This window comes from Chlorocebus sabaeus, chromosome 5, assembly GCF_047675955.1.
Source record: "Chlorocebus sabaeus isolate Y175 chromosome 5, mChlSab1.0.hap1, whole genome shotgun sequence".
Lineage (NCBI taxonomy): Eukaryota > Metazoa > Chordata > Mammalia > Primates > Cercopithecidae > Chlorocebus > Chlorocebus sabaeus.
The window spans coordinates 12791099-12817559 of NC_132908.1; the positions used below are offsets into that span (position 1 = coordinate 12791099).

Consider the following 26461-nt stretch of genomic DNA (forward strand, 5'->3'; position numbering starts at 1 on the left):
TCAGGTTCTTGAAACTACTCAGCTCCTTCTCACCTCAAAGCTTTTGCAAATGCTGTCATGTATCAGTTATTAACTGCAGCATAACAAATGACTCCAAATCTTGGTTGCTTAGCATAGCAACTATTTATTGAGATCATGATTCTGGGGCAATGGGGAAGTTCTTCTTGTTTGGGCTGGATTGGCTCCTCTCAGTTGGGTTTTCTTGGTATCTGGCTCTGCTGTTAGGTGGCTGATGGTCTAGGATGGCCTCACTGAACATACTGCAGTTAGCAGTCAGTTGGTTGTGGTGAGCAGGGGTAACTGGCCTATGGGTTTCTCATCCTCCAGAAGTCTAGCGGCTCCCTTCTTCACATGGAGGCAGATTTCTAGAGCTTTAGAGTAGAAGTTGCTAGAATCTACTGGTCCAAGCCCACCATAATGCCAGGCCATATTCAAGGCATGGAGAAATAGACTCCACTTCTTGATGGTAAGAGCTGCAAAGTATTTTGGTCATTCTTGCAATTTGCCACATATTTCCTCATGTGGGTTGCTCTTTCTGTTACTCTTCACCTTCTGATCTCAGCTTAAAGAGCTCTTTCTCAAGAGGCCGGATGAATGCCTGCCTCCCTAGTAGAATGTTTATTCCAGGATGGCAGGAACCATGTCTGTTTCTGTTTCTGATTGTCTTTCATATTTCAGGTATCCAGCATATGGTGGGTACCTGTTTGATGAATGACTAGATGATTGAACAAACAGCTCGAAGACTGTAGCATGGACAGTGGATTGGAGGAGGTGAAACAAGGCAGGGAGGCCAGTGTGGTTACTGAAGGAGAACAATGTTCAAAGGGGGTAGGAGAAAGGGAATAGGTTAAGGAAGTATTTGTTAGATATGGCTGGAAGGACTTGTTGGTTTGACAGTTGTGCTGCAAGAGAAGAAGAGAATGAAGTCAACCATCCCTCCCAAGTTTCTGGCATAAGTGGCTAAGGAGTGGGTGGTCCTGCATGAGAGGTAAGGAAGAGGCTGAAGAACAGATCCAAGTAATGTTGTTGGGTTCAGGCCTGACCACTTTGGGTCAGAGATGCTGGTGAATCTGTCCAGGAGGTAACTAGATACATAAATTTTGAAGTCTAAAGGGGAATCTGGGAATCTTAGAGTATTTTTCTATTGAAGTTTCATGGCACTGGAAATCTGGAACTTTCCTCTAAAAGGCAGGAAATGGGTTCAAGTCCCAGCTCTAATATTAGCTTGTGCTACCTTAAACAATAAAGCTTCCCTGACCACCACCTCCCTCCTGATCAGATCAAGGCCCCTTTGTGTGCCCTTTCATGGAGTAGACTAGGCACTTAACAAACATGGTAGGAGCAAGAAGGAAAGAAGGGAGACAGAAAAGAAGGCAGCTCAGTTTGGATGAATGCCTGCTTTTTGCCTAGCAAGTGGCCTACCGTAGAGTAAGTGTTCAAACCATGTCTGTCGAATTTAATCCAGGGCTTCTTTCTTAAGGCAGGGAATAGATAAAATGTAGATATTGAGCATTTACTACATTCCAGGAATTGTGCTGTGTAGCAGGTGTAGCTCATGTAATTCATTGCTAACCATAAACCCAAGAGTGGTTAATATTATTCCCATTTCACACCTGAGGAAACAGGCATAAATGGTTAAGTGGTGTTTCCAAGGTCTCATAAACTCAGATCTGTCTCATTTCAGAGCCAGCAGACTTTCTTGTTCACTCCACTCTTGCCCCAAGTACCAAACACTTTCTGTGCCCAGGGAGTACCCAATACCAGGTTCACCAAGCAACCAGCTCAGAATTAGGTAAGGAAGATGGTGTGGATTCTCCATGTGGGACTCAGTGTTTCCTCTCGATGGGATTTTCCCCCTATCTGCACAGATATGGACAGACTTGAATACCTCTGTATCTGCTTTTCTTTAGAACTTTCTGAGGGGACATCACCTATTGAAGCTGCTGGGATGTGTAATTCATAATTTATTTTGTCTGTTTCTCAGAAGCAGGGAACATTGAATGCATCCCTTGCTCAGAGCAGACCTCAGACTGGTCTGATGTCTGGAAAGAGGAACGTGGGAAAGAATGATGCTGGATCATTATAAGGCATATAATGAGGGCGAGTAAGATTTTTCAGTGAGAGGTTACTGGGAGGAAAATGAAAAAGACAGCTTCCACCCCTATTCTTGTCCTGATATTCTCTATGCTGTCACTGTATTGTGCTCATTTTTTTTAGCTTTTAAGTTCAGGGGTACAAGTGCAGGTTTGTTACACAGGTAAACTTGTGTCGTGGGGGTTTGTTGTACAGATTATTTCATCCCCCAGGTATTAAACCTAGTACTCACTATTTTTTCTAAACCTCTCACTCCTCCTACTCTTATCATTATCATTCAAATATTTACCGAGGCCAGGTGTGGTGGCTCATACCTGTAATCCCAGCACTTCAGGAGGCCAAGGTGGGTGGATCACTTCAGGTCAGGAGTTCGAGACCAGCCTGGCCAACATGGCAAAATCCTGTCTTTACTGAAAATACAAAAATCAGCCAGCCGTGGTGGCATACACCTGGAATCCCAGCTGCTTGGAAGGCTGAGACAGGAGAATCACTTGAGCCCAGGAGGCAGAGGCTATAGTGAGCTAAGACTGCACCACCACACTCCAGCCTGGGTGACAGAATGAGACGCTGTCTCAAAAAACAGTTTTTACTGAGTCCTTAATATCTGCCAGGAACTAGGTTGGACATTGCTTATATAATGCTGGGCAAAAGTCATACCTGGTCTTTTTGGAACGCTAGCGAGTGAGATGGGTGATAATGAATGAACTGCATAAACAAGTGTAAAATGACAGTCATGATAAATGCCATGGGAAGGAGCTTATTATGGAGCGATCTGACCTTTTCAGACTTTCTAGAAGGGAGAGGGACCTGAGGGGAGAGGCATCTGGGCATAATAGGAGTGAGGTGGGAAGATACTTCCCTTTAGCGCTCTAACAAAAAACCCCTATGTGCTGGAACTGTGATAATGGCAGGGGCTATCCCTGTGGTTCTCAACCCTGGCTGCACATTAGAGTCACCTGAGGGACTTAGAAATTCTGTGTCTGGGCCACACTCTCTGAGATTCTGATTAAATAGGTTTGGGAAGGGGTCCAGGTGTCTGAACACTTTTAAAGCTCCCCGGTGTGATTTCCATATACTGCCAGGACTGAGAACTACTGAGCCACTGAGATGGAAGGATATTTCTGCTCTCAAAGAACTCGTGGTCTAGTGGGGAAACAGATGTGAACACAGAAAAGTATAAAACAGCATAGTCAGTGTTATGATGGAGACAGCAGGGGTGGCTGAGAAAGTCTGAGGGAACGAGGGAGGCAACATCTTAGCTAAGTCTTGCAAGATGAGTAACAGTCAGCCTGGCGCTAATGAAGGGGGTAGACTCTGCAGCTCAGACACGTGGTTCTTAGACCAGATAGGGGACCTCGTTATAAATACTGCTATGACTGGTTAGCTCCCCTTCATAGCACTTACCGTAGTTATACTTCTATATAATCTGGGGAATTATTTCACCACCACCTCGCTCCTGATCAGATCAAGGACCCTTTGTGTGCTCTTTCAGGTAGTAAACTGGGCACTCAATGAACATGGTGGGTGGAAGAAGGAAAGAGGGGAGACAGAAAAGAAGGCAGGTTGATTTGGATGAATGCCTACCTCCCTACTAGAATGCCCACCCCAGCAGGGCAGGAACCACATCTGTTTCTGATTCTCCTTCATATTTCAAGTGTCCAGCACATGGTGGGTACCTGTTTGATGAATGACTAAATGGTTGAACAAACAGCTCAAAAACTGCAGCATGGACAATGGATTGGAGGAGGTGAAACAAGGCAGGGAAACCAGTTTGGTTACTGAAGGAGAACAATGTTCAAAGAGGGTAGGAGAAGGAGAATAGGTTAAAGAAATATTTGTTAGATATGGCTGGAAGGACTGGTTGCGTTGACAGTTGTGCTGCAAAAGAAGAAGAGAATGAAGTCAACCATTGCTCCCAAGTTTCTGGCTTAAGTGGCTAAGGGGTGGGTGGTCCCATGTGAGAGATAAGGAGGAGGCTGAAGAACCGATCTGAGTAATTTTGCTGGGTTCAGGCATGGCCACCTTAGTTACAGGAAAGGAGTCCCGATCTAGACCCCAAGAAAGGGTTCTTGGATCTCATGCAAGAAAGAATTCAGGGCGAGTCCATACAGTAAAGTGAAAGTAAGTTTAATAAGAAAGTAGAGGAATAAAAGAATGGCTACTCCATAGACACAGCAGCCCCGAGGGCTGCTGGTTGCTCATTTTTATGGTTATTTCTTGATGATATGCTAAAGAAGGGGTGGATTATTTATGCCTCCCCTTTTTCGACCATACAGGATAACTTCCTGATATTGCCATGACATTTGTAAACTGTCGTGGCGCTGGTGGGAGTGTAGCAGTGAGGACGACCAGAGGTCACTCTCATGGCCATTTTGGTTTTGGTGGGTTTTGGTCAGCTTCTTTACTGCAACCTGTTTTGTCAGCAAAGCCTTTATGACCTGTGTCTTGTGCCAGTCTTCTATCTCATCCTGTGACTAAGAATGCCTTAACCATCTGGGAATGCAGCCCGGTAGGTCTCAGCCTCAGTTTACCCAGCCCCTATTCAAGATGGGGTTGCTCTGGTTCACACGCCTATGGCCGTTGTCCTGCAAGAGAAGAGGAGTGTGAAGTTAACCATTGCTCCCAAGTTTCTGGCTTAAATGGCTAAGGGGTGGGTGGTCCCATGTGAGAGATAACGAAGAGGCTAAAGAACAGATCTGAGTAGTGTTTCTGGGTTCAGGCATGGCTACCTTGGACCAGAGATGCTGGGGAATCCAGGAGGTAATGACATATAAATTTCGATGTTGAAGGGAGAAACTTTGAGTGTTTTTCTATTGAAGTTTCATGGCACTGGAAATCTAGAACTTTCCTCCAAAAGGCAGGAAGATGGGTTCTAGTCCCAGCTCTAATATTAACTTCTGCTACCTTAAACAATTTATGGCATTTCAGGAATGTGTGATCCTCACAGCCTTAGCAGATTCCAAGATTCCTTTTGGCTTTGACATTCCATACCTTCAGGTAGCCCTAGAATTTAAAGAGGAACTTTCTGTTGAAAGGCTTTATCAATTGGAGCTATTTGCATTACAAGGGCTATAAACTCAAATATTAGAGCTGGGACTAGAACCCATCCTCCTGTCTTTTGCAGGAAAGTTCTAGATTTTATATACAGCAAGTTAATATGTGGCTTCCTGGGGTGTTGCCTTGGGCAGTAGTCTGAGTGGAGGCCACGCTAGCCAGGAAAGAGTGCTGTGATCAATGAATGATGTCTAGCATAGACACAGAGTCAGAAACGGGGACATGGTTTTGTTTCCGTCCTGAAACCTAAGGTTTCCCTCTATGGCCTTTCAAATAATGTTGATGGAATGTAGGTTCTACTCTGGCTCAGCCATTAGCTCTGGGTAACCTTAGTTTAATCATTTTATATGCCAGAGCTTGACAGTTTCCTTATTTGTCAAGCAGCAGTAATAGTCCCCATCTTTTCTACCTTCATTGTTGAAAGGATCTAATGAGAAATGAAGCATAGAGCCCTGTAAGGAGCAGAATCAGATACAAAGATGCAAAGGAGAATCAGAAACAGATATGGTTCCTGCCCTGCTGGGGTGGACATTCTAGTAGGGAGGCGGGCATTCTTTAACCTTTATGTAAATTCACCTGTGTGACACTGTGAGATCCGGACATGTGGATGAAAGAGCAAACACTTCTCATCTCCTGAGAGGTGAAAGTTCAAAATTTTATTGCTAATGAATTAATTTTAAAAGTGTAGATAATCTTATAATAAAAGAATTCAGAAATAAATAAAATAAAAGGAGGTCTCGTAAAATTGTCAAATAAAAATCACATAAGAAAAGAGTCAGCAAACCACCATGGCACATGTATAGCCATGTAACAAACCTGCATGTTCTGCACACGTATCCCAGAACTTAAAGTATAATTTAAAAAAAAGAAAGTGTCGATGAAAAGAGTCAAACTCTGTCAAATACTTGAAGAGATTTATTCTGAGCCAAATAGGAGTGAGCATGACCTGTGACACAGCCCTCAGGAGTCCTGAGAACATGTGCCCAGGGTGGTTGGGCTGCAGCTTGGTTTTATACCTTTTAGGGAGATGTGAGAAATCAATCAAATACATTTAAGAAATATGCAGGTTTGGTCCAGAAAAATGGGACCATTCGAGGGGGGAGATTGGGGGGGAGCTTCAAGGCTATAGGCTAAAGTAAACATTTTCTGGTTGACAGTTGGTTGAGTCTAAAGACCTGGGATCGATAGAAAGGGAATGTTCAGGTGAAGATAAAATATTATGCAGACCAAGGTTCTTTTGAAGTCTTATAGTGGCTGCCCTTAAAGGCAGTGGATGAGAAATGTTTCCTATTCAGACTTTTAAAAGGTGCTAGACTCTCAGTTAATCTCTTCAGGATTGGGAGGGCCTGGAAGAAAAAGATCTAGCTATGATAATAGAGCTTCTTTACAGATGTAGGTTTTACCCCACAAAAAAAACGTCTTTGCAGGGCCATTTCAAAATACAACAAAAAAACATGTTTGAGGGTAAAATACTTTTATTTTCTTCTTTGTCATGTAATGTTATGCCAGAGTCAGATAGGAAAGTAAGTCATGATATATAGGGTTAAATAAAACCCATCTGATGAGAATTTATGGTTTGTAGGGTGTGACTCCCAGACGCCTTAGACAGAAATTTGGGCAAGATAAGAAAAAATCAGAGCTTAGTCCTCAGAAGAAAGAAAGACAGAGAAAGAGAAGTAAAAATGAAGGAAGAGAAGGAGGGAGGAAGAGAGAGAGAGGGGAAGGAAGGGAGGGAGGGAGGGAGGGAGGGAGGGAGGAAGGAGGGAAGGAAGGAAGGAAGGAAGGAAGGAAGGAAGGAAGGAAGAAAGAAAGGAAGAAAGGAAGAAAGGAAGGAAAGAAGGAAGGAAGGAAGGAAGGAAGGAGTCATTGAGTGCTGGAGAGAGTGTAGTTAAATTGAGTGGAAATTGGTAAAACTCTTTTGTAGAGGAATTGGCAATATGTATCAAGAGCCTTAACAATGTTTATACTCTTTGGCCAAATAATTCTATGTGTTATAATCTAGATCAAAGGTCAGCAAACTTTTTAAAAATAGCTCAGGCTCTTCAGGCCTCACAGTTTCTGTCAATTGAGTTTCAACAAGCAGTCAATTCTACCATATCAGAACAAAAGCAGCTATGGATTAGACATAAATGAATGGGTATGGTTTTGTTTCCAATAAAACTTTGTTTACAAAATAAGGATGTGGCCAGATTTGGCCTTTGGGTCATAGTTTGCCAATCCCTGATCTAAATTAAGAAAACAGGCCTGGTGTGGTAGCTCACACCTGTAATCCCAGCACATTGGGAGGCCAAGGTGGGAGGATTGCTTGAGCCCAGGAGTTCAAGACCAGCCTGCGCAACATGGTGAAACCTCATTTCTACAAAAAAATACAAAAATGAGCCTAGTGTGGTGGTGCTTGCCTGTGGTCCCAGCTACTCAGGAGAATCATCTGAGCCTAGGAGGTAGTGAGCTATGATTGTGCTACTGCACTCTAGCCTGGGCAGCAGAGTAAGATCCTGTCTCAAAAAAAATAATAAATAAATAAATAAGAAAACATTTTTAGAATTATGCTAAATTCAACCTTCTAAATACAAAGAGAGGTTTAGGTGAAAAGAAAAGTTGCTATTACAACTTTAGTTGTAATAGCAAACTATTGGCACGACTAGAACACTCATCAGTAGGGGGATTCATTAATTTTGATAGTTCCACTCAATGAAATACTAGGTACACATGAAAATCCTGTTTATTAATAATTTATAACAACATGGAGAAATGCTTGATAGAACACTACATGAGAAATAGAAACAAACTTATTTGTAATGATGATGATAATGGTGGTGGATAATATCTAAGCACTTTACACAAGTGATATCATTTAACTCTCCAAACAGACCTATGAAGTATACTTTTCTATTGTAATGACTTTCATTATGGAGAAGCTGATGCTGACAAACGTTAAGTAATTTAGTCAAGGTTAAGCTGCTGGCAGGTGTCAGAGTTGGAATGTGAATACAGGTCTGTTTAACTGCTGAAAGCAAAAACAAAGGCAAACAAACCAGCCAAGAAAAATCCCAAATTAAACTCTGTTTATTAAAAAACACAGAAGAAAAGACATCCAAAAATTGTTATCGGCTGTCATGATTGGTAGGTGATAGGAAGATCGCTTAACATGTTCAGTATTTTCTCTAATGAGAATGTATCGTTTTAATAAAAAAGAACAGGTGAATTTCATAGGCAAACCAACAATGGCAGAATGGTAGGTAGGACTGTGGGGAGAGAGGTGTTTATTTCGGGGGTCTAGAGGTTCCCTTGGGGATGCCCTTAATCCTCTTGGTCCTGCTCTTTGTTTGTGAAAAGGACGTGGTGCTGCGCTTCCCTCTGTCTTGTTCTAGATGGAGTTTCTAGTGTGTCTTGTTTGGACTGTTGGCCTATCTTTTTGCTGTTCTTGGGTTGACATGCCAGTCTCTAACTCTCTCTAACTCTCTCTGTCTCTCTCTCTCTCTCTCTCTTCTCTTTCTTCCCCTTCCTCATCCACCTGTTCCGCTGTGCAGCTGACAAGGTCAATGATGACTTCTACACCAAGCGACGGCACCTGGCTGAGCTGGCTGCTAAGGGGAACCTACCTTTGCACCCCGTAAGAGTGGAGGACGAGCCCGGGGCCTTCAGCCCTGAGCATGGTCCTGCCAAGCAGAATGGACAGAAGTCCCGCACCAACAAGATGCCCCCACATCCCCTGGCCTACAACTCTACCACCAACTTTAAGGGCTGGGACCCCAACGAGCAGTCCCTCCGGCGGCAGGCTTACGGCAACAAGGGCAAGCTTGGCACGGCCGAGACAGGCTCCAGCGACCCCTTGGGAACTCGCCCCCAGCACTACCCACCCCCACAGCCATACTTCATCACCAATAGCAAAACAGAAGTGACTGTCTGAGCTTTCACCACAGGGAGCACCCTGGAGACCACACTCAACTGAGAGAGGCAAAAAACAACCCCGCCCACACCCTCCCTGTCCTCCCCCAACATGTGCGTCCACACACTCACTCTCAACAAGAACCAACTCTAAACCTACTGGGGACACGGAGTCGCGTTTTTCCTAGGTCATGCCTATAACGTGTCGGCGGGCAGCTGAGAAAGACCGAAGCCTGGACTTTCAGCAATACAGCAAAGAGGAAAACTGAGGCACACTCTTTCCACTCCGGGACCAAGGTGGCCAACTCACATGCCCACACCATGGGGCTGAGTTTTCTTTTCCTCCTAACTTGAAACTGAAATCCATGATGACAAAATATAAAAGTAGCACAATTTAGAGAAATTGTCCATTTGAGCACATACACTACTTGCCATGTGCTGTCTGTTTCTAGGTTCCAGAGCCAGGGTGGAAGTGGGGAAAGAGAATGAGGGAGGACACAAGAGAAGAGTGCATTCTGGAAGAGGAGTTGTTCTGGAAGGAATTTGCCCACATCAGAAGCATTTTTCTAATTCCAAGAAGTGGTGACGTGGATGTAAAATTTTGACAGAGCATGAAACAGTAACTGGACCCCAACCATTCTATTTATAGTACTTTTCATATCATCCATATTGAACGCAAAAAACAACACACTCTGAAACTCACAAAAAATAAATAGACCCTGAACCCACCAACAATGATGGGAAGGAAAAAAACAACAAAAAAAAACATTTTAGAGAACTCCCATAAGGACCATGACCGTGGAAATGGGAGGGATGGGCTTTTATGACAGGGAGAGGGTCCGGAGAGTATCAAATAACTTTTTAAAAAGAGAATTAAAATGTAAGCCCACTACAAAACAAACAAAAACAGCAAATTACGTTGTTTTTTTTTTTTTTCCCCAAAATCTTGAAGACTTGTTGACATTAACAACAACAAATCCACAGCTGGAAAAGTCCACAGGAGATCAGATGAGGATCCAGAAGCCTCTGATTTCTGGGTTTTGCCTCTAAGACCTGAAACAGCCACAGAAACAAGTCCTCTATAAACTGTATGTCCCTGATAACCCTTTCCCTTCAGCGCGTTGCCGCCGCCGCTGCCAAACTTCAACTGCTTTGGACTGAAAATGTCATAAGCGTGGGTGGTGCCTTCAATGTGTTACTGTTGTTTCATGACAGTCTTGTTTCCCAAGTGCAACCTGTGTTCTTTTAGCCTTCCTTCCTCTTGTTTTTCTGCAATAGTAGAAGATGTTTCCATCCTTCCTTTGTAGGTGAGCCCACCCCATAACACCCTCTGAGGGGCTGCTACAATGTCAGGGGTGCCCAGGAGCAAAGACCTCCCTACTCTCTACACTATCAAAATGAGTCCTTCCATTTTCTAGCCCTCCCAAACCTGTCAGATGTTTCTTGGTCCCGTAATTCCCATGGTCCCTCCAAATTACCTCCCCACATACTTCACGTGTTCATCTCCCATCCAGAATATCCTGAGGTTCTTTTTCTGGTTGGTTCTCATAATCGATAGTCCTTGGGGTCCCAACAAAGTCAGTTTTCCTACAAGTTGTGTTGGTTTTGTGGAAGCCCAAAGAAGTGGATTGAGAGAGAAGAGATTTTTATCTAATGTGAAAGGTTTTTCAACTAGCCCCTAAAGGTCTTAGGTAGTTAATTAACCTTCAACAGACCCATAGCAACTCTGGTGTCAGAAGCTATAAATGGTCTGGCCAAACAAGACTTAAGAGTATTTTCTGAAATCCTGAACTGCAGGGTTCTGCCTCACCTGTCTCTCCACTCTGACATCGTGAAATCAGCAAAACCAGATATTTATTCTCCTTTTCACTCCCGGCAGATACGAGGACACCAACAATGTAGTTGATCCCTCTGGGCCTCAGTCTCCCATCTGAAACATGGGGAATTGGGATAGGTCAAGCTTTTTGAAACCGCAAAACCTCTACCTGTTTTTAAAAATGAGATCTTCTGGCCAGGCACAGTGGCTCACGCCTGTAATTCCAGCACTTTTGGAGGCCGAGGCAGGCAGATCACATGAGGTCAGGTGTTTGAGATCAGCCTGGCCAACATGGTGAAACCCTGTCTCTACTAAAAATGCAAACATTAGCCGGGCGTGGTGGTGGGCACTTGTAATCCCAACTACTCGGGAGGCTGAGGCAGGAGATCACTTAAACTCGGGAGGTTGCAGTGAGCTGAGACCGCACCACTGTCCTCTAGCTTGGGTGACGGGGTGAGACTATCAAAAAAAAAAAAAAAGATATTTCAAAGAACACACAATAGGAGATCTCCATGTATAAAAAGGCACTGCACTGTACAAAGCCGGGGTCAGAGATTTAGTGTCCACCTTCTCAGCCTCCTTGGGAAGACCACAGAGCTTCCCAGAGTCAAGTAAATACCACTGGGCATGGTCAGAGTTTCATTGACATTAATGAGCTGTGTACCTGCAACACACTTTGGCATCTCTGTGTATCACCTTCACAATATTTGTACCTAAATTGATTCATTTTAGTGCATTATGTTTTTAAAATGAAAACTTCCTGTCTTCATCACAAATTTAAAAAAAAAAATCAGTTGCCATAAATAGAAAGTAAGCATAAAAATAAATAAAAAGGAAACAAGCAGCAATGATTAAATTCCAGCTGGAGTCTGCTGTCTGTGAGTCTGAACTAAAGCCTGGAGTTCTTTCTTTCTCTCTCTCTCAAAATGATATTAGCAGGTATTAAATAATTGTTAAAGATACCAGCACCCAATGAAGACTTTCTCTTTGTACTAATAGGTAGACTGAAGGGTAAATGAGAGGGGAATCATTTCCTATGCCAGTCAGTGTTGAACAATGCTGTAGCTATGTACTGACTACGATCATTGTGCATACACTAGGGGTGCCCAGCCCACACTTCAGAAAACCTTGAGTTGACTTATCTGTGAGGCTCTTTCCCGCTCAAAGTTTCTGTAATTCGTATATCCCTTTTACCTCATCATTGCTCTTTGCCCCCAATCCACTTCATCTCACCCTTATCTCAACTCTGACTAAGAGTCTTTCTTGGCCTCGAAATCTATAGTATTGTATTCCTTCTGCATGCTCCTTCTCCTCTGAGTAAACTTCATCAATTGAACTGGGCTCCTTGGGGTCTGCAGTTGTAATTTTGACAGCAGAAGTGCAGCCTGGTCATTAAGATGTAGCCACAATGATGGCCCAAGAAAGACAAGTACTTTCCAAGTAGTCCTGTCTAGGATGGAAAGCTCAGGAAGTGCTTCATAGTTTATTATCTTCCAGTTGGCTTTGGGAGATGAACTGAAGAGGGAAGTTTGGACAGGGAAGGTCTTTTTATTCTTTGGCTTCCTCTTGGGATGGTAGATAGACCTCACAATACGAAAAGACGGGACAACCTATGGAACTGTCTATGACTTCCATGTACCAAGACAAGGACCCTGTAGCTAGGGTAGTGAGACCTAGGAGAGAAAAACCAGAACAAAGCAGACAGGCTGTCCTCTTCGTAATTCCATGCCCTGACATCAGCCCCTATTTTTTGCCTTTAGCTGTCCCCCAGTTTCCAACCCAATGGGACCAGAGTCTGACTTCCCTTTGCCCTTTCACAGTGTCTCAGCCTCCATCTGCCTTGGGCTCCCCCTGGCCTCCCCATCTAACTCTTCCCAGTTTTTTGTGTAAATGGAGCATATTTTATGTGCGAATATTTTAGTAACCGTATGTTCTGCAAGTAAACCTGTGTTAATACTTGTCAACAACTGCAGAGTTTATGATACAAATAATTCTTCCTACAATGAAGAAAAAAACACATTTGTTTGTTTTCTAAGAATGTTTATTTGTAAACATATGTATTCACTATATTAATATGAATTTCTTACCTGGCAATAAAACTGATTATATGTGATGCTGTTGGGGTTGTCATGTATCTTTCCAGAGCCCTGCATCCTAATTTGTGTTTTCACCAGGGAACACCAATATTAGCATAGAGAGTGAGGTCTTTAATACTCAGAATGTATGGGAAGTTGTTTCCAGCAAAGGCAATTTCCAGTTAACAGTAACTTATACACATTTTTCAGGAGACTTTGTGTTTGAAGCCTTTTTGTTAAGTTTTGTCACATCTCCTAGTTCACATCCTTTTGCCTTTAGAAATCTATCATTGCTAGGTTTCCTCATCATAACTAAATTTATCCTTAATGATCAATAATCTTTCTGCGATTTGAACTTTAGTTTTGAACACTGATCAGGGTCATAGAAGACACAAATATTGAAAGGATGGAAGATTGGTTTCTTCCCCTATTTATTAAATTTTATTTCCTGTCTGGCTTCTGGTAGCATGGAATTTGAAATTTTCAGGTAGAAACCTGTCTGACTATGGTTCCTCCAGAAACAGGCTCTGAGATGAGGATGTGAGAAATGAAGAGAATACTGGGAGGGGGTGGGAAGTTCAATAAGGAAGGGAAAGCAGCCAAGAAGAGTACGATATCATGCCAGCTACCACTATACACACCTGGGGTTTCATGCTGCAAGGAAACTTTGGGAGAGGGCATTGAACACACACACAGAATCATCCTGCCCAAGTAACATGGAGCTTGGGTGTTTATGTGCCCACGGCCATCACACATTGTTTCCAAGTTGCTTTCAGGGATGCCAATGTTCAGATACTCCTAGGCTGTCATGTGCAAAGGCAGAAGGATTTTCATGGTGTCAAGAATCCCTAGGGCGCGGTGGCTCACACCTGTAATCCCAGCACTTTGGGAGGCCGAGGCAGGCAGATCATCTGAAGTCAGGACCAGGCTGGCCAACACGGAGAAACCCCATCGCTACTAAAAATACAAAAATTAGCTGGGTGTGGTGGCATGCTCCTGTAGTCCCAGCTACTCAGGAGGCTGAGGCAGGAGAATCACTTGAACCTGGGAGGCGGAATTTGTAGTGAGCCGAGATCACGCCACTGCACTCCAGCCTAGATGACAGTGTGAGACTGTGTCTCAAAAAAAAAAAGAAAGAAAGAAAGTTTATTTTGCTAAGGTCAAGGACACGTGCCCGTGACACAGCCTCAGGAAGTCCTGATGACATGTGCCCAGGGTGGTTGGGGTGCAGCTTGGTTTTATACATTTTAGGGAGACATGAGACATCAATCAAGTACATTCAAGAAGTATATTGGTTTGGTCCAGAAAGGCAGGACAACTCAAAGTGGGGGCACTTCCAGGCTATAGGTAAATTTAAACATTTTCTGGTTGACAATTGGTTTGAGTTTGTCTGAAGACCTGGGATCAATAGAAAGGAATGTTTGGGTTGATGTAAGAGGTTGTGGAGACCAAAGTTTTATCATGAAGTTGAAACTTTTACCTAGCAGGCTTCAGAGAGAACAGGCTTTAAAACGTTTCTTATCAGGCTTAAAGCCTGTGTTGATACTAATGTCAGACAGGTATAATGAGGCGTGTCAGACCCTCACTTCTCCCTTCGTGGCCTGAACCAGTCTTTCACGGTCTTAGAATTTTATTTTTGGTTTACACCAGCTTTTTTTTTTTTTTTTTTTTTTTTGGAGATGGAGTCTTGCTCTGTCGCCAGGCTGAAGTGCAGTGGCGCGATCTTGGCTCACTGCAACCTCTACCTCCCAGGTTCATGCAGTTCTCCTGCCTCAGCCTCCCTAGTAGCTGGGACTAAAGGCACGCACCACCACACCTGGCTAATTTTTTGTCTTTTAGTAGAGACAGGATTTCACCACATTGGTCAGGATGACCTCGATCTCCTGACCTTGTGATCCGCCCGCCTTGGCCCCCCAAAGTGTTCAGATTACAGGCCTGAGCCACCATGGTTTTCTGATGCTCTAACAGCCATGGGCTACTATGAATATTCTTAATGTTCTTAGGCCATGGATCCTTTCAGTTATCTGGTGAATGCCTATGAATTCCCTTTTCAGAATAATGACTTTAAATGCATAAAATAAAATACATAAAATTACAAAAAAGATCCATTATCTTGGTATATACTCATGAAAATATTTTTAAAAACTCACATTTGTGATATTGTAATACAGTTGACCCTTGAACAACACTGCTTCGAACTGCATGAGTCCACTTATGTGTGAATTTTCTTCCACCTCTGCCACCCCTGAGACAGCAAGACTGAGCCCTCCTCTTCCTCCTCTTCCTCAGCCTACTCAATGTGAAGATGGCAAGGATCAAGATCTCTATGATGATCCACTTCCCCTTAATAAATAGTAAATATGTTTTCTCTTCGTTATGATTTTTTAAATAACATTTTCTTTTCTCTAGCTTTATTGTAAGAACACAGTGTTATATGTCTATATACATATATGCATAAAATAGACATAACATACTAAATATGTGTTAATCCATTGTTTATGTTATCAGTAAGGCTTCTGGTCAAAGTGGACTATTAGTAGTTTAGTATTGGAGGAGTCAAAAGCTATATGAGATTTCCGACTACATGGGGTTTAGCGATCTCTAACCCATGCATTGCTCTAGGGTCACCTGTATATGTGCTTTCCAACTAATGCAATAAATAACGTGATCTAGTGATGGATTTCAAAGTATTGATGAGCACAAACAATTCTTTGAGCTATCTGCTACATATGCAATGTGATAAGACAATATATGTGATTCTACTGTTGACAAAGTCCCAGGTCAGTGCTAATATTGTAGGTGGTTCTTTGCCTACATTTATTTATTTACTTTTGAGACAGGGTCTCACTATGTTGCCCAGGCTGGAGTGCAGTGGAGCAATCGCAGCTCACTGCAGCCTTGACCTCTGGGGCTCCAGCAATCCTCCCATCTTAGCCTTGCAAGTAGCTGGGACTACAGGTACATGCCACTATGCCCAGCTAATTTTCTGTATTTTTTGTAGAGATGGGCATTCACCATGTTGCCCAGGCTGGTTTTGAACTCCAGGGCTTAAGCAATCTTCCCGCCTCAGCCTCCCAAAGTGCTGGGATTACAGGCATGAGTCTCTGTGCCCTGCCTTATTGCCCATATTTATAATTAAGGGACGTGCTAAATTTTAACTAGAGGCCAGTGAAAGTAAAGACGTTGTGTATTTTCTCCAACCTACTTTGATAAACCCACTGAATTCTACCCACAAATCCCTCTGCAGGTGTGTGGGTCCCAGGTGAAGCACTGTGTACTAGTGAGACTTAGAGCTACTTACCTATTCTCTTCATGCTTCTGTTTATTTTTAAGCAGGGATAACAATAGTATCTCTATCATTGGCTGTTATGAGAGATAAAATAATAGATAAAAAGACAGTAGGTTAATGCTTGACACCTAGTAAATATTTCAGCATTAGCTTTTGTTATTAGAATTATTCTTTCAGATGATTCCTAGAACCTTACAAAGTTGTGTTTTATTTCCCCCCATTCACAGAAGAAGAAACTGAGGCTTAAAGAGGTAAATTTTGCACAGAGTAACCCAGGAAGTCAGTGGTAGAGCTGACTGAAACCTGGTTGTCTCTGATTTAACCTCAAGCTCTGGACCATTGTGCATGCTGTGTCGTTTTTTAAAACTGATGATATTAAATGTCCTCACTTCTCCCTAGAATGAGGCTAGACCTACACTGGAGTAGATCACTATGGATGTCCTCATTTCTTCACCCCTCCCAGAGGAGAAAGTCAAATGTCCAAGGTTCGGGAAGCTCTTGTCTGGGGCCTATTTATTTAAAGGCTTACTGGACACAGTTAATACCAATGTCTTCCCTTCAACACAAGCTCTCTCCAGTCCAGTACTTACAAGATTCCAATGACAAACCTCACTGTCCCAGAAATTGTCAGATTCTAGTTTTTTATTTAAAAGAAATCCATCCTGTTAGGAATAGATTCACCACATAAAACCAAAATAAGTCTTTGATATGGCTTGGCTGTGTCCCCACCCAACTCTCATTATAGCTCCCATAATTCCCACGTGTTGTGAGAGGGACCCGGGGGAGATAATTGAATTATGGGGGCGGTTTTTCCCATACTGTTCTCGTGGTAATGAATAAGTCTCACGAGATCTGATGGTTTTATAAGGGGAAACCCATTTTGCTTCACTCCAGTTCTTCTCTATGCTTCCCCATGTAAGATGTGCCTTTCACCTTCTACCATGATTATGAGGCCTCCCAAGCCATGTGGAACTGTGAGTCCATTAAATCTGTTTTTCTTTATAAATTTCCTAGTCTCAGGTATATCTTTATCAGCAGTGTGAGATTAGACTAAAACAGTCTCTCTCTCATACATTTAGTCTCAGCCTTGAAAGGTAATAATCATCATAATGCTAATAGCAACAACTTCTTTTATTACCAATTATTGAACATTTTTTGTGTATCAGCCATTGGGTTAGGCACTGTAAATGCCTCATTCTTCTCTTCTTGCTGGGACTCTAAGCCTCAGTCAGCATGAGTCTCTAAATGGTTTTGTGAAGCAGTAACTTCCTTTACCACCATTTCCACCACCAACTGGACTTTATGTGAGTTAGGAATAATCTTCTATTATTATCAGTGTGTTAAGCACTGAGATTTCAGGGTTTATCTGTTAGAGTAGCTAGAATTTCCTTAACAAATACAAAAGATAAAGCACTTAGAACTGTATCTGACACTATTAAAAAAACAATAAATGTTTTCTATTGCCATCATCATCATTATCATCACTGTAGCAGTCTGTTTTCACACTGCAATGAAGAACTACCCTAGACTGAATAATTTATGATGAAAGAGGTTTAATTGACTCACAGTTTCACATGGCTGGGAGGCCTCAGGAAACCAACAACCATGGTGGAAGGGGAAGGGGATGCAAGGACCTTCTTCACATGGTGGCAGGAGACAGAGAATGAGCAAAGGGGAAATGCCACACTTGTAAACCATCAGATCTCTTGAGAACTCACTCAGTATCATGAGAAGAGCATGGGGGAACTTCCCCCATGATCTAATCACCTCCCGCCAGGTCCCTTCCATGAAGGGATTACAATGAGAGATGAAATTTGGGTGGGGACACAGAGTGAAACCATATCAATCATCTTAACTAAACTTCTACTCTATGCTAGGACCTCTACTTTACACTAGGACCTTGTAAACCATCAGATCTCTTGAGAACTCACTCAGTATCATGAGAACAGCATGGGGGAACTGCCCCCATGATCTAATTACCTCCCACCAGGTCCCTTCCATGAAGGGTTTACAATGAGAGATGAGATTTGGGTGGGGACACAGAGTGAAACCATATCAATCATCTTAACTAAACTTCTACTCTGTGCTAGGACCTATACATACCTGATCTTTAATCCTCACAGTAATCCTGAAAGGGTTCATAACTCCATTTTAAAGACAAGGGAGCTGAGAGGCTAAATGTCTTACTCAAGGACAGAGCAAGTGCTGGAGCAAGAATCTAAACCTGGAGTTTTCTGGTTCCACCATTTCTAGCACCCCACTTAACCCTCTCAAAGTTGCTGGTACTATCTGGATCCAATTACTGTGGTTAAATAAATAAATAAAAATACCTTTGTAGAAGAAAAATGTCTTCGTTGTCAGCTTGGCATCTCACTTATTTTCTTGTCAGATTCCAAATCCTAACTCGTACTGTGTTGAACAGTTCAAAGAAAGCATTTCACATCAAGAAATGCCATGGTTGCTAGAAATAATTTTGTCACATCCTCTTGAATTTTTCCTTTTTGCAAGTTCAGAGGTTTCAGTTAGATTCACATCTTATAATGCCTCTTTTTAAAACATTATAAAAGGGCAACTCATTTTTTAAAATCTCAACATCCAAATAGAACACTTCGTTTTTTTCATCTTAAAAGGTAAAAACTGGGAAGACTCTAAAGAGGCAATTTACAACGTGCAGGTGCCTTATTTTCTGGTATTTGAAGCTGTTTTTGATGCTGTAATTTGTTTTTGAATTTTGCTGTCCATGTATCAAAGGCAGTTCAGCTGAATGTACTGGAATTCTATAAGTTAGGTGTCTGTTGAATTCCCAGATCCAGGATACCGAAAGTCAGCACCATGTAGGTCTTAAAGCCTTTCTCTTGGGTCTTATTAGTTGACATGAGAATTTTCCTCATGGGGGTTTTATTCTTTCTCATGTGGAGTCAATGTTAGACTTTTGGACAAAATTTAGAGAACACTGCTGAGTGCTTGGTTCTGCTCAAAAAACCTCATTTCATAATTCATTCAATAAATACAGAGCATCTACGATGTGCCAGCCATGGTGCTGGGCCTTGAGGGTGCAAGAATCCCTTTACTGTCACCCTTCTCCTTCCCCCTTCTCCAAAAAGTGAAAATAAAGAAGGTAGATTAACAATAGAAAGCAAGCACCGTAAAGAAATAAAGAGAGGCACTGCAGGTAGAGAGACGCCTTGGTGTCAGATAAGCTTGGATTTGAGTCCTCTCTCTAACTTCTAGTTATGTGACCTTGGGGAAGCTACTGAGCTTTTCAGAGTCTAGTTTTTCTCATCTGTAGAGCAAGCAAGCCCAGTCATACCAACCTTGTTGTGTTGTTTGAGCAGTTGAGATAAGATATGTAAAACATTTACTCATGGTGGATGCCCAGCAAACTTGGGTTGTTATTAATCGGAAGCATTTTGTTATCCACTCCCACCCATTAGGAACCAGGCTAATGTGATACCTTGGTTTTTCCATTTTGCTTTTGTTGGGGTCCCCTGAAAGAGATCCTGAGACAGGAATTCATGTGCAAGGAAGGAAGGAATTTTGGAAGAAACTGGTAAGGGGGTGGCAGAAGTTAGGTAGAAGGAGAAGGACCCAAACAAAGATACACTTTTAGGCAATGCCACTGGGAGGGTATATCTTATGTGCATTACTCTTTAGAATTTGCATCAACCCCAAGCAAGGGAGCATGGTTTTCATTGTTACATGCCTGTCAGTCATTCACCAAAGAGATGGAAACTTCTAGCTACTCTGGCTCATTACATGTTGAGGGAAATTTTCTCAAAGAGTCTCAGGTGCTGGTGGTTGGAATTAAAGACATACAGAATCTGGAAAAAAGGTGCATGGAAACAGGAAAAAGGATGTGAGGACATCTAGGTGAAGTACCATGTTGGTTATACTTCCCTTTTCTGACTTCTCAGAGACATTAGCCCTGGTTCAACTAGTCCCAGTGAGGAAGATGAGTTCTCCTTGGTTCATAAAAGCAGGACATTTGGAGAATTTACCTGCCAAAAATATGAGGAATAGCTTTGGGGTCAGCCTCGTTGAAGACAAAATCTTAGCCTAACTTTTTATAGCCCATGTCACTTTGGGCAATCAATTTAACCTCATTGACCTAGATTTTCTCACTTATAAAATAGGAAAAATAATGCGATTTCTGTAGATTTGTTGTAGGTTGAGATGACTTTGTATTCCCTGACTTATTTGACAAATACATGCTGAGCATCTGCTATATGTCAAACAGGGATGATCTTGGTACACTGAAATGAATTAGGTACAGGTCCTGCCTTCCAATACCTTGGCATCTAATGGGGAGGCAGACACATAAATTACAGACTATGTTTTCTTCCTTATACATTTTTTTCTCTCTTTCTCTATTTCCTTCTCCATGTCTTGTTTTTTCCTCTGTTGCATCTTCTCTTTTTTCCTCCCCTCTTCCTTCTCCTTCACTTTATCTCCACCTTTCTTTTATTATTATGTATTTTACTTCTTCGAGATAAGGTCTCACTCTGTCACCCAAGCTACAGTGCAGTGGCATGTGGGCTCACAGCAGCCTCAACCTCCGAGACTCAACCTATCTCCCAGCCTCAGCCTCCAAGAAACTGGGACTACAGGAGCACACCACCCTGCCTAGCTAAATTTTAAAAATTTTTTGTAAAGCCGGGGTTTTGCTATGTTGCCCAGACTGGTCTTAAACTCCTAGGCTCAAGCAGTCCCTCCACCTCGGTCTCCTGAGTAGCTGGGACTGCAGGTGTGTGCCGCTGCACCTGGCCACATCTCTGCATTTCTATCTTGCACTCTCTGACCCTCACCACATCCATACCTAGTCTTTGTATTAACTGGAGGATATCTAATCTGCTACCCTTTCAAGTCCCTGACTCCTGCTGCTGTTTTCCAAAGTTTCTTCTGCAAGTTGCACAGCGCATAAAGTTCTCAGGAATTCAGCTGGACCCAGACCCTCAGCTGTGACAGAAGGAGACTTGGAGATAGGGGAAAACCATCTAGAGCTTTACTTAAAGCTTAGTGGTGGAGGAGTTGGGGGCAGGAGGTACAACTAGCAGTCCTGAGTGGGCAGTCCTAAGGAATGGCAAATAGAATTTATGATTAATGGCACTGTGGGGAGAGGGTCAGAGGTAATTTTCCCTGCTCTTGTGTACATGGGTAGACTCCTAAGAGCATTAGGATAGGAGCCAGAAATTCTTGGTTTTAATTCTAGCTCTGAAACTAGTCATATCATTTTGGACATTGATTTCCTCATCCATATGATATCAAGGCTGCATTCAGTGATTTTTTTTTAGGACTCCTCTGATGCTCTTGATCAGGAACGCTGCCTTCATAAATTTCTTATCACCCCAACCCCATTGTATCTTACCCTAGGAATGGCACCCACCAGGTGCTTATATATATAAGAACAATAGACTTATTTTCTTTATTCCAGGATTCTGGGGATGATTAGCTTTGGGTTTGAGAAAGAGCTGCATTTGGGGCCCTGGAAGCAGACTCTGTTGGCTGGAACCCATTCAGCCATTTTACTGTGAAGTCCAGGGCAGCTGCTGCAGATGGCGAGGCAAACCCAAAGGGCTTGTATAACGCAGTACTTCTCAGGCTTGACCACCATGATTCAGAGGCTCTGTGGGCGCAGGAATTTGCATCTTAAGAAACACTTTGGGGATTTTGATGCAAGTAGTTGGTGGACTACTGTTGAGAATCAATTCTAGAAACCTGAGCTTGGTGCTGCCACCAATACTCTGTGTGACCCTTACCTAGTAGTGTAAGGTTTTGAACACCTTTCTTCATCTGCACAACAGGGCTCTTCACCCCTGCCCTATCTTCCCGAAGGATTTCTGTGGTGAACAGATAAAACAGTAGATGGAAAAACTCTAAGAGGCTCCACAAGAATCAAAGATGGCGGCCTTTGTGTGTGAAGATGCACCATCCCCAAGCTTCCTCCTCTCCATCAGAAGAAGAGAGACTGCAGGCAGATAATATTCCAGGGGACACTTCAGCCCCTCATCCTATCTGCTGTATTTGATACTTCTTGATCCCCGCTTCACCTGCTTTTGACCAACTTTTTAAAATCCAGTCATTGCCGTGACGACCAGCTATGCAGGTGTACCCAGGTAGCACCTGGCCTAGGTGTGCTTTAGAGCTCTTGCTTTCTGACTCAGTGCCTTGTGCCCTCAGCATGTGCAAACCTGGAAATGTGAGAGGGTTAACACTCCACGGCCCAAACATTGACTAATGGTTGGGGGAAGAGAGGGGTTGGAGATTAGTGGTGCATATTCCCCTCTCCATCTATTAGGTGGACAATTCTAAGTGATTTCTTCCTCAGAGAGTCCTAGTGGGTTGGAACTCACTTGCCCATATGGTGGTTACCAGGTCCATAAAGTGCCCTGAGGTTAGCTTTTCATCCTTCCTGTTTCATTCTTCCAAGCCCCTCCTCCTTTTCTTTAGGATACTTTCCAAAATAAATACCTACACGCAGCACCTTGGTCAAGTTCTGGTTTAGGGAAAACCAGGCTGACACAAAGTGGACTTTGTTGATGAACCAGCCTGGATCTCCAGTAGTAATTCCAGATCTAGGATGGTCATCCAACAATTGACTGTTTACTTAGTAGCAGAGTGAGGGCAGGTAACAGGAAATGTAACCTGTCCACTTCCTACTTGACCAGTGAGAACTGAGCTCAAATCCCAGCCTTGTGCCCTAGGACCAGGTACAATGTAGGTAAAGAATTCTGCAACAATGCATGGTACATAGCAAGTTCCCTTAAGACAGATCACAACGTTCTTTCTTCAGTTCCCTCCTTTTCACTCCACGTAAAGTGAAAGTCCTTAAATCAAAGTCCTTAAAACAAGCTGAAAAGACCTTCCATGATCTGGCCTCCAACTCCCTCTCTGCCTTCCTGTTGTACTACTCAGCCCTTCACTCACTCTGCTGCAGCCCTCACTGGCCTCCTTGCTATTCCTCAAATGCCCCAAGAATGTGCTCACCTTGCGCGCTTTGTCCATCAACTGGGACAATATCGTCTCCACCCTCCAGGGGACATTTGGCAATAACTGGACACATTTTTGGTTGTCATAACTTGGGAGATAGGTTGCTACTGGCATCTAGTGCGTAGAGGCCAAGGATGTTGCTAAATATCCTACAAGGCATGGGACAGCTTTCCTCCTTCGAAGACAGACAATTCTCTGCTCCCAAATGTCAGTAGTGCTGAGGGTGAGAAACCCCCAGGACCCTTCTTCACACTGCAGTCTTCCTCCCCTGACTCACCCCACATCTGTTGGGTCTTTGATTATATTTCACCTTCTCAGTGAGGCCTGTTGCCCTGTTGATAATGAAGCTTGTGCTGCTCATGTCTCCTGGCCTGTCTTAACCTTCTCTATTATTTTCTTATTGCATTCAGCCCTTTCTACCATATTGAATAATTGATCTATTTATGTTTACTCGTATTGTTTATCTCTTCTACTGGGATGGAAGCTCCATGAGGGTAGAAATCTTTGATTGCCGTCCATATCCCCTCCACCTACCACAGTACCTGGAACATAGTAGGCATTCAATAAATATTTGTTGAATGAATGAATGAATGAACAAATGAAAATACAGTTGACCCTTGAACAACATGGGTTTGAACTGTGCAGGTCCACTTACTCTTGGATTTTCTTCTTCCTCTACCGCCCCTGAAATAGCAAGACCAACTCCTCTTCCCACTCCTCTTCTTTAGCCTCCTCAACATGAAGACAATGAGGATGAAGACCTTCATGATGATCCACCTCCACTTAATAAATAGGAAATATGTTTTCTCTTTCTCGTGATTTTCTTAATAATAACATTTTATTTTCTCTAGCTGACTTTATTACAAGAATACAGTATGTAATACATATAACATACAAAATATGTATTACTTGACTGTTTTATTATCAGTAGGATTTCTGGTCAATAATAGGCTATTACTAGTTAAATTTTGGAGTAGTCGAAAGTTATATGCAGATTTTTGACTGTGTGGGGGTAGGAGTTGTTCAAGAGTCAACTATTGTGAGGCTGAGGTTTGAGGTGCATCTTTCCTACTATAATGTCAGTGTCATCAATGCTTATGGAAACGCCTGTCCAAAGGTACAAGGGAGATGGCAGTGTGTGTTAGTCTGTTCTCACACTGCTCGTAAAGACATGCCAAAGCCTGGGTAATTTATAAAAGAAAGAGGTTTAATGAACTTATATTTCCACGTGGCTGGGGAGGCCTCTCACTCATGGTAGAATGTAAAAAAGAAGCAAAGTCGAATCTTGCATGGTGGCAGGCAAGAGCGCTTGTGCAGGGGAACTCCCATTTATAAAACCATCAGATCTCGTGAGACTTACTCACTATGACAAAAACAGTATGGGGGAAACCACCCCCATGATTCAATGATCTGCCACAAGGTCCCTCCCACAATACATGAGAATTATGGGAGCTACAATTCAAGATGAGATTTGGGTGGGGACACAGCCAAACCATATCAGAAATATATCCACTTGAGCATTAATTATCCACGGACAAGAGTATTATGAAATGTCCCCATAAGGTCAAAAGGTGAGACATTTCACCCAATTTCTTTTAACATTCACCAAGATTAGGAAGAGGAAAACAAGGTATTACTGAAAGTTACTTTTTTTTTTTTTTTTATCACTTTTTAAAAATCCTTCCACTTCCTGTTTTCTTCAGGGAGATTGAAGTGTCTTCTCAAACATTTCTCATTATCAGAACTTAATGAGAATTCTAATTAGGGCTACTGCACACTTCAATGGTAGTTTTCAAAACGGAGCTCTGGCTTCATCTTTGTCAGGCTGCCAGTCTTTTCCATCATCGCCAAAGATGCCCTCTACAATAATAATGCTAATAATTACCATTTATTGAAAGTCTACTATGTGCCAGGCAATTTGCATACATTGGCAGTTGTCTTCACACAAATCATATGAGGTGGGAACTATTAACCCTAATTTTAGATGAAGTGATTTGCCCAAAGCCAAGTAGCTAGAAATTGGCAGAACTGGGATTCAAACTCAAGTCTATCATCTGGTCCAAAACTTTCCATGTCCAGCCTTCACAGATTTAGGGGAGAGAGAAGATAAGACAACAGGACCACTTCTCACTGCTTCCAGCATGACCATCAGTTACAACTGGAGGGTTTGTTAAGAGTTATTATGTCTCTAGCCTTGGTTGCTAGGTCTCTCTGGGAACAGAGTTTAGGGAATCCCAGGAGACTCTGAGATGCTCAATTAGAAAGGCAATAATAGCAGAGTTGAGAATAGACTGATTGCTTATTCATTATTCTTGTTATTTCTGGTCTCTTCCATCCATCGTACAGCGGGCTGTCAGCAATTACCATGACGTTCTTTCCAGAAAGGGCCCTCTTGGCCCCGCTAATCACCTCCCCCAGAACTAAATAGAGTATTTCAGGTGGCAAATTCTTCAGAAGCAACATCAAAATGCTGCTGTCTCTGGGGTTTCCCAGTGAATCCTCAGTGGACACCTTGGGGCAAAGTGAAACCACTGGACTTTCATAAATGAAGAAACAGTCCCTTCCGGGCTTGTTAAGTGCCAGGAGCCTTGCTGAGCAGGTGTTGCCCAGAGGCGACGTGGTCTTGTAATGGGTCAGTAGATTAATACCAAGTAGCAGAGGATCAGGTCTGAACCTGAACTTGAGCTGTTTGAGCGCAAGAGAGTATCTGTCCTCACCTCCCAGCAGGAGCTTCTTTCATTCTTTTTTTTTTCTTATTTCTGCATCATCTTCTTTTTCTTCTTTGCTCCTCTATCTAATAACACTGCAGACTTGGATACCTGGCTTTAGCAGGTGGAGGACATCACTGATACCTGTTATGTCCCCTAACCTCTCTCACTGCCTTCTCACACTTCCTCTTCTCTCTCTTGCTATGGTTCTACTTTTGACTGTATCTTTCTCCTTCATGCTCCTTTTCCTCTCTGTTCCTCTCCCTCTCTCTCAGTTCTATCCCTCTCTGTCTCTCTCTCTCTTTCCCTCTCTCTCATTCTGTTTCTGTCTAGGCATCTTTCTTCCTTTTTGTTTCATGCACTTCTCAGCCTCTAAGATCTGCCTTTCTCTGAAACACATTCTCTCTGTCTGACTTTCTGTCTCTTCTCTCTTGCCCTCTATCTTTGGAACTCTGTGTCTCTTTATGTCTGTGTCTCTCTCTTTCATACACATACAAAGGATTAATTCTATCTGTAGGTCAGTTCACATTAAACCATCACCACCATCTTT

At 42.8% G+C, this 26461-nt stretch overlaps 1 protein-coding gene across 1 annotated transcript in view; it reads left to right on the forward strand.

The window, feature by feature from the left end:
• Window positions 1-9827, forward strand: part of SHISA9 (shisa family member 9) — a 339563-nt gene extending 329736 nt beyond the window's left edge. The window contains exon 4 of the mRNA XM_007986103.3: window positions 8679-9827. Coding sequence (XP_007984294.2) covers window positions 8679-9058 — 380 coding nt within the window. The 3' untranslated portion in view covers window positions 9059-9827. The remainder of the gene's footprint in view (window positions 1-8678) is intronic.
• The last annotated feature ends 16634 nt before the right edge of the window (window positions 9828-26461 follow it).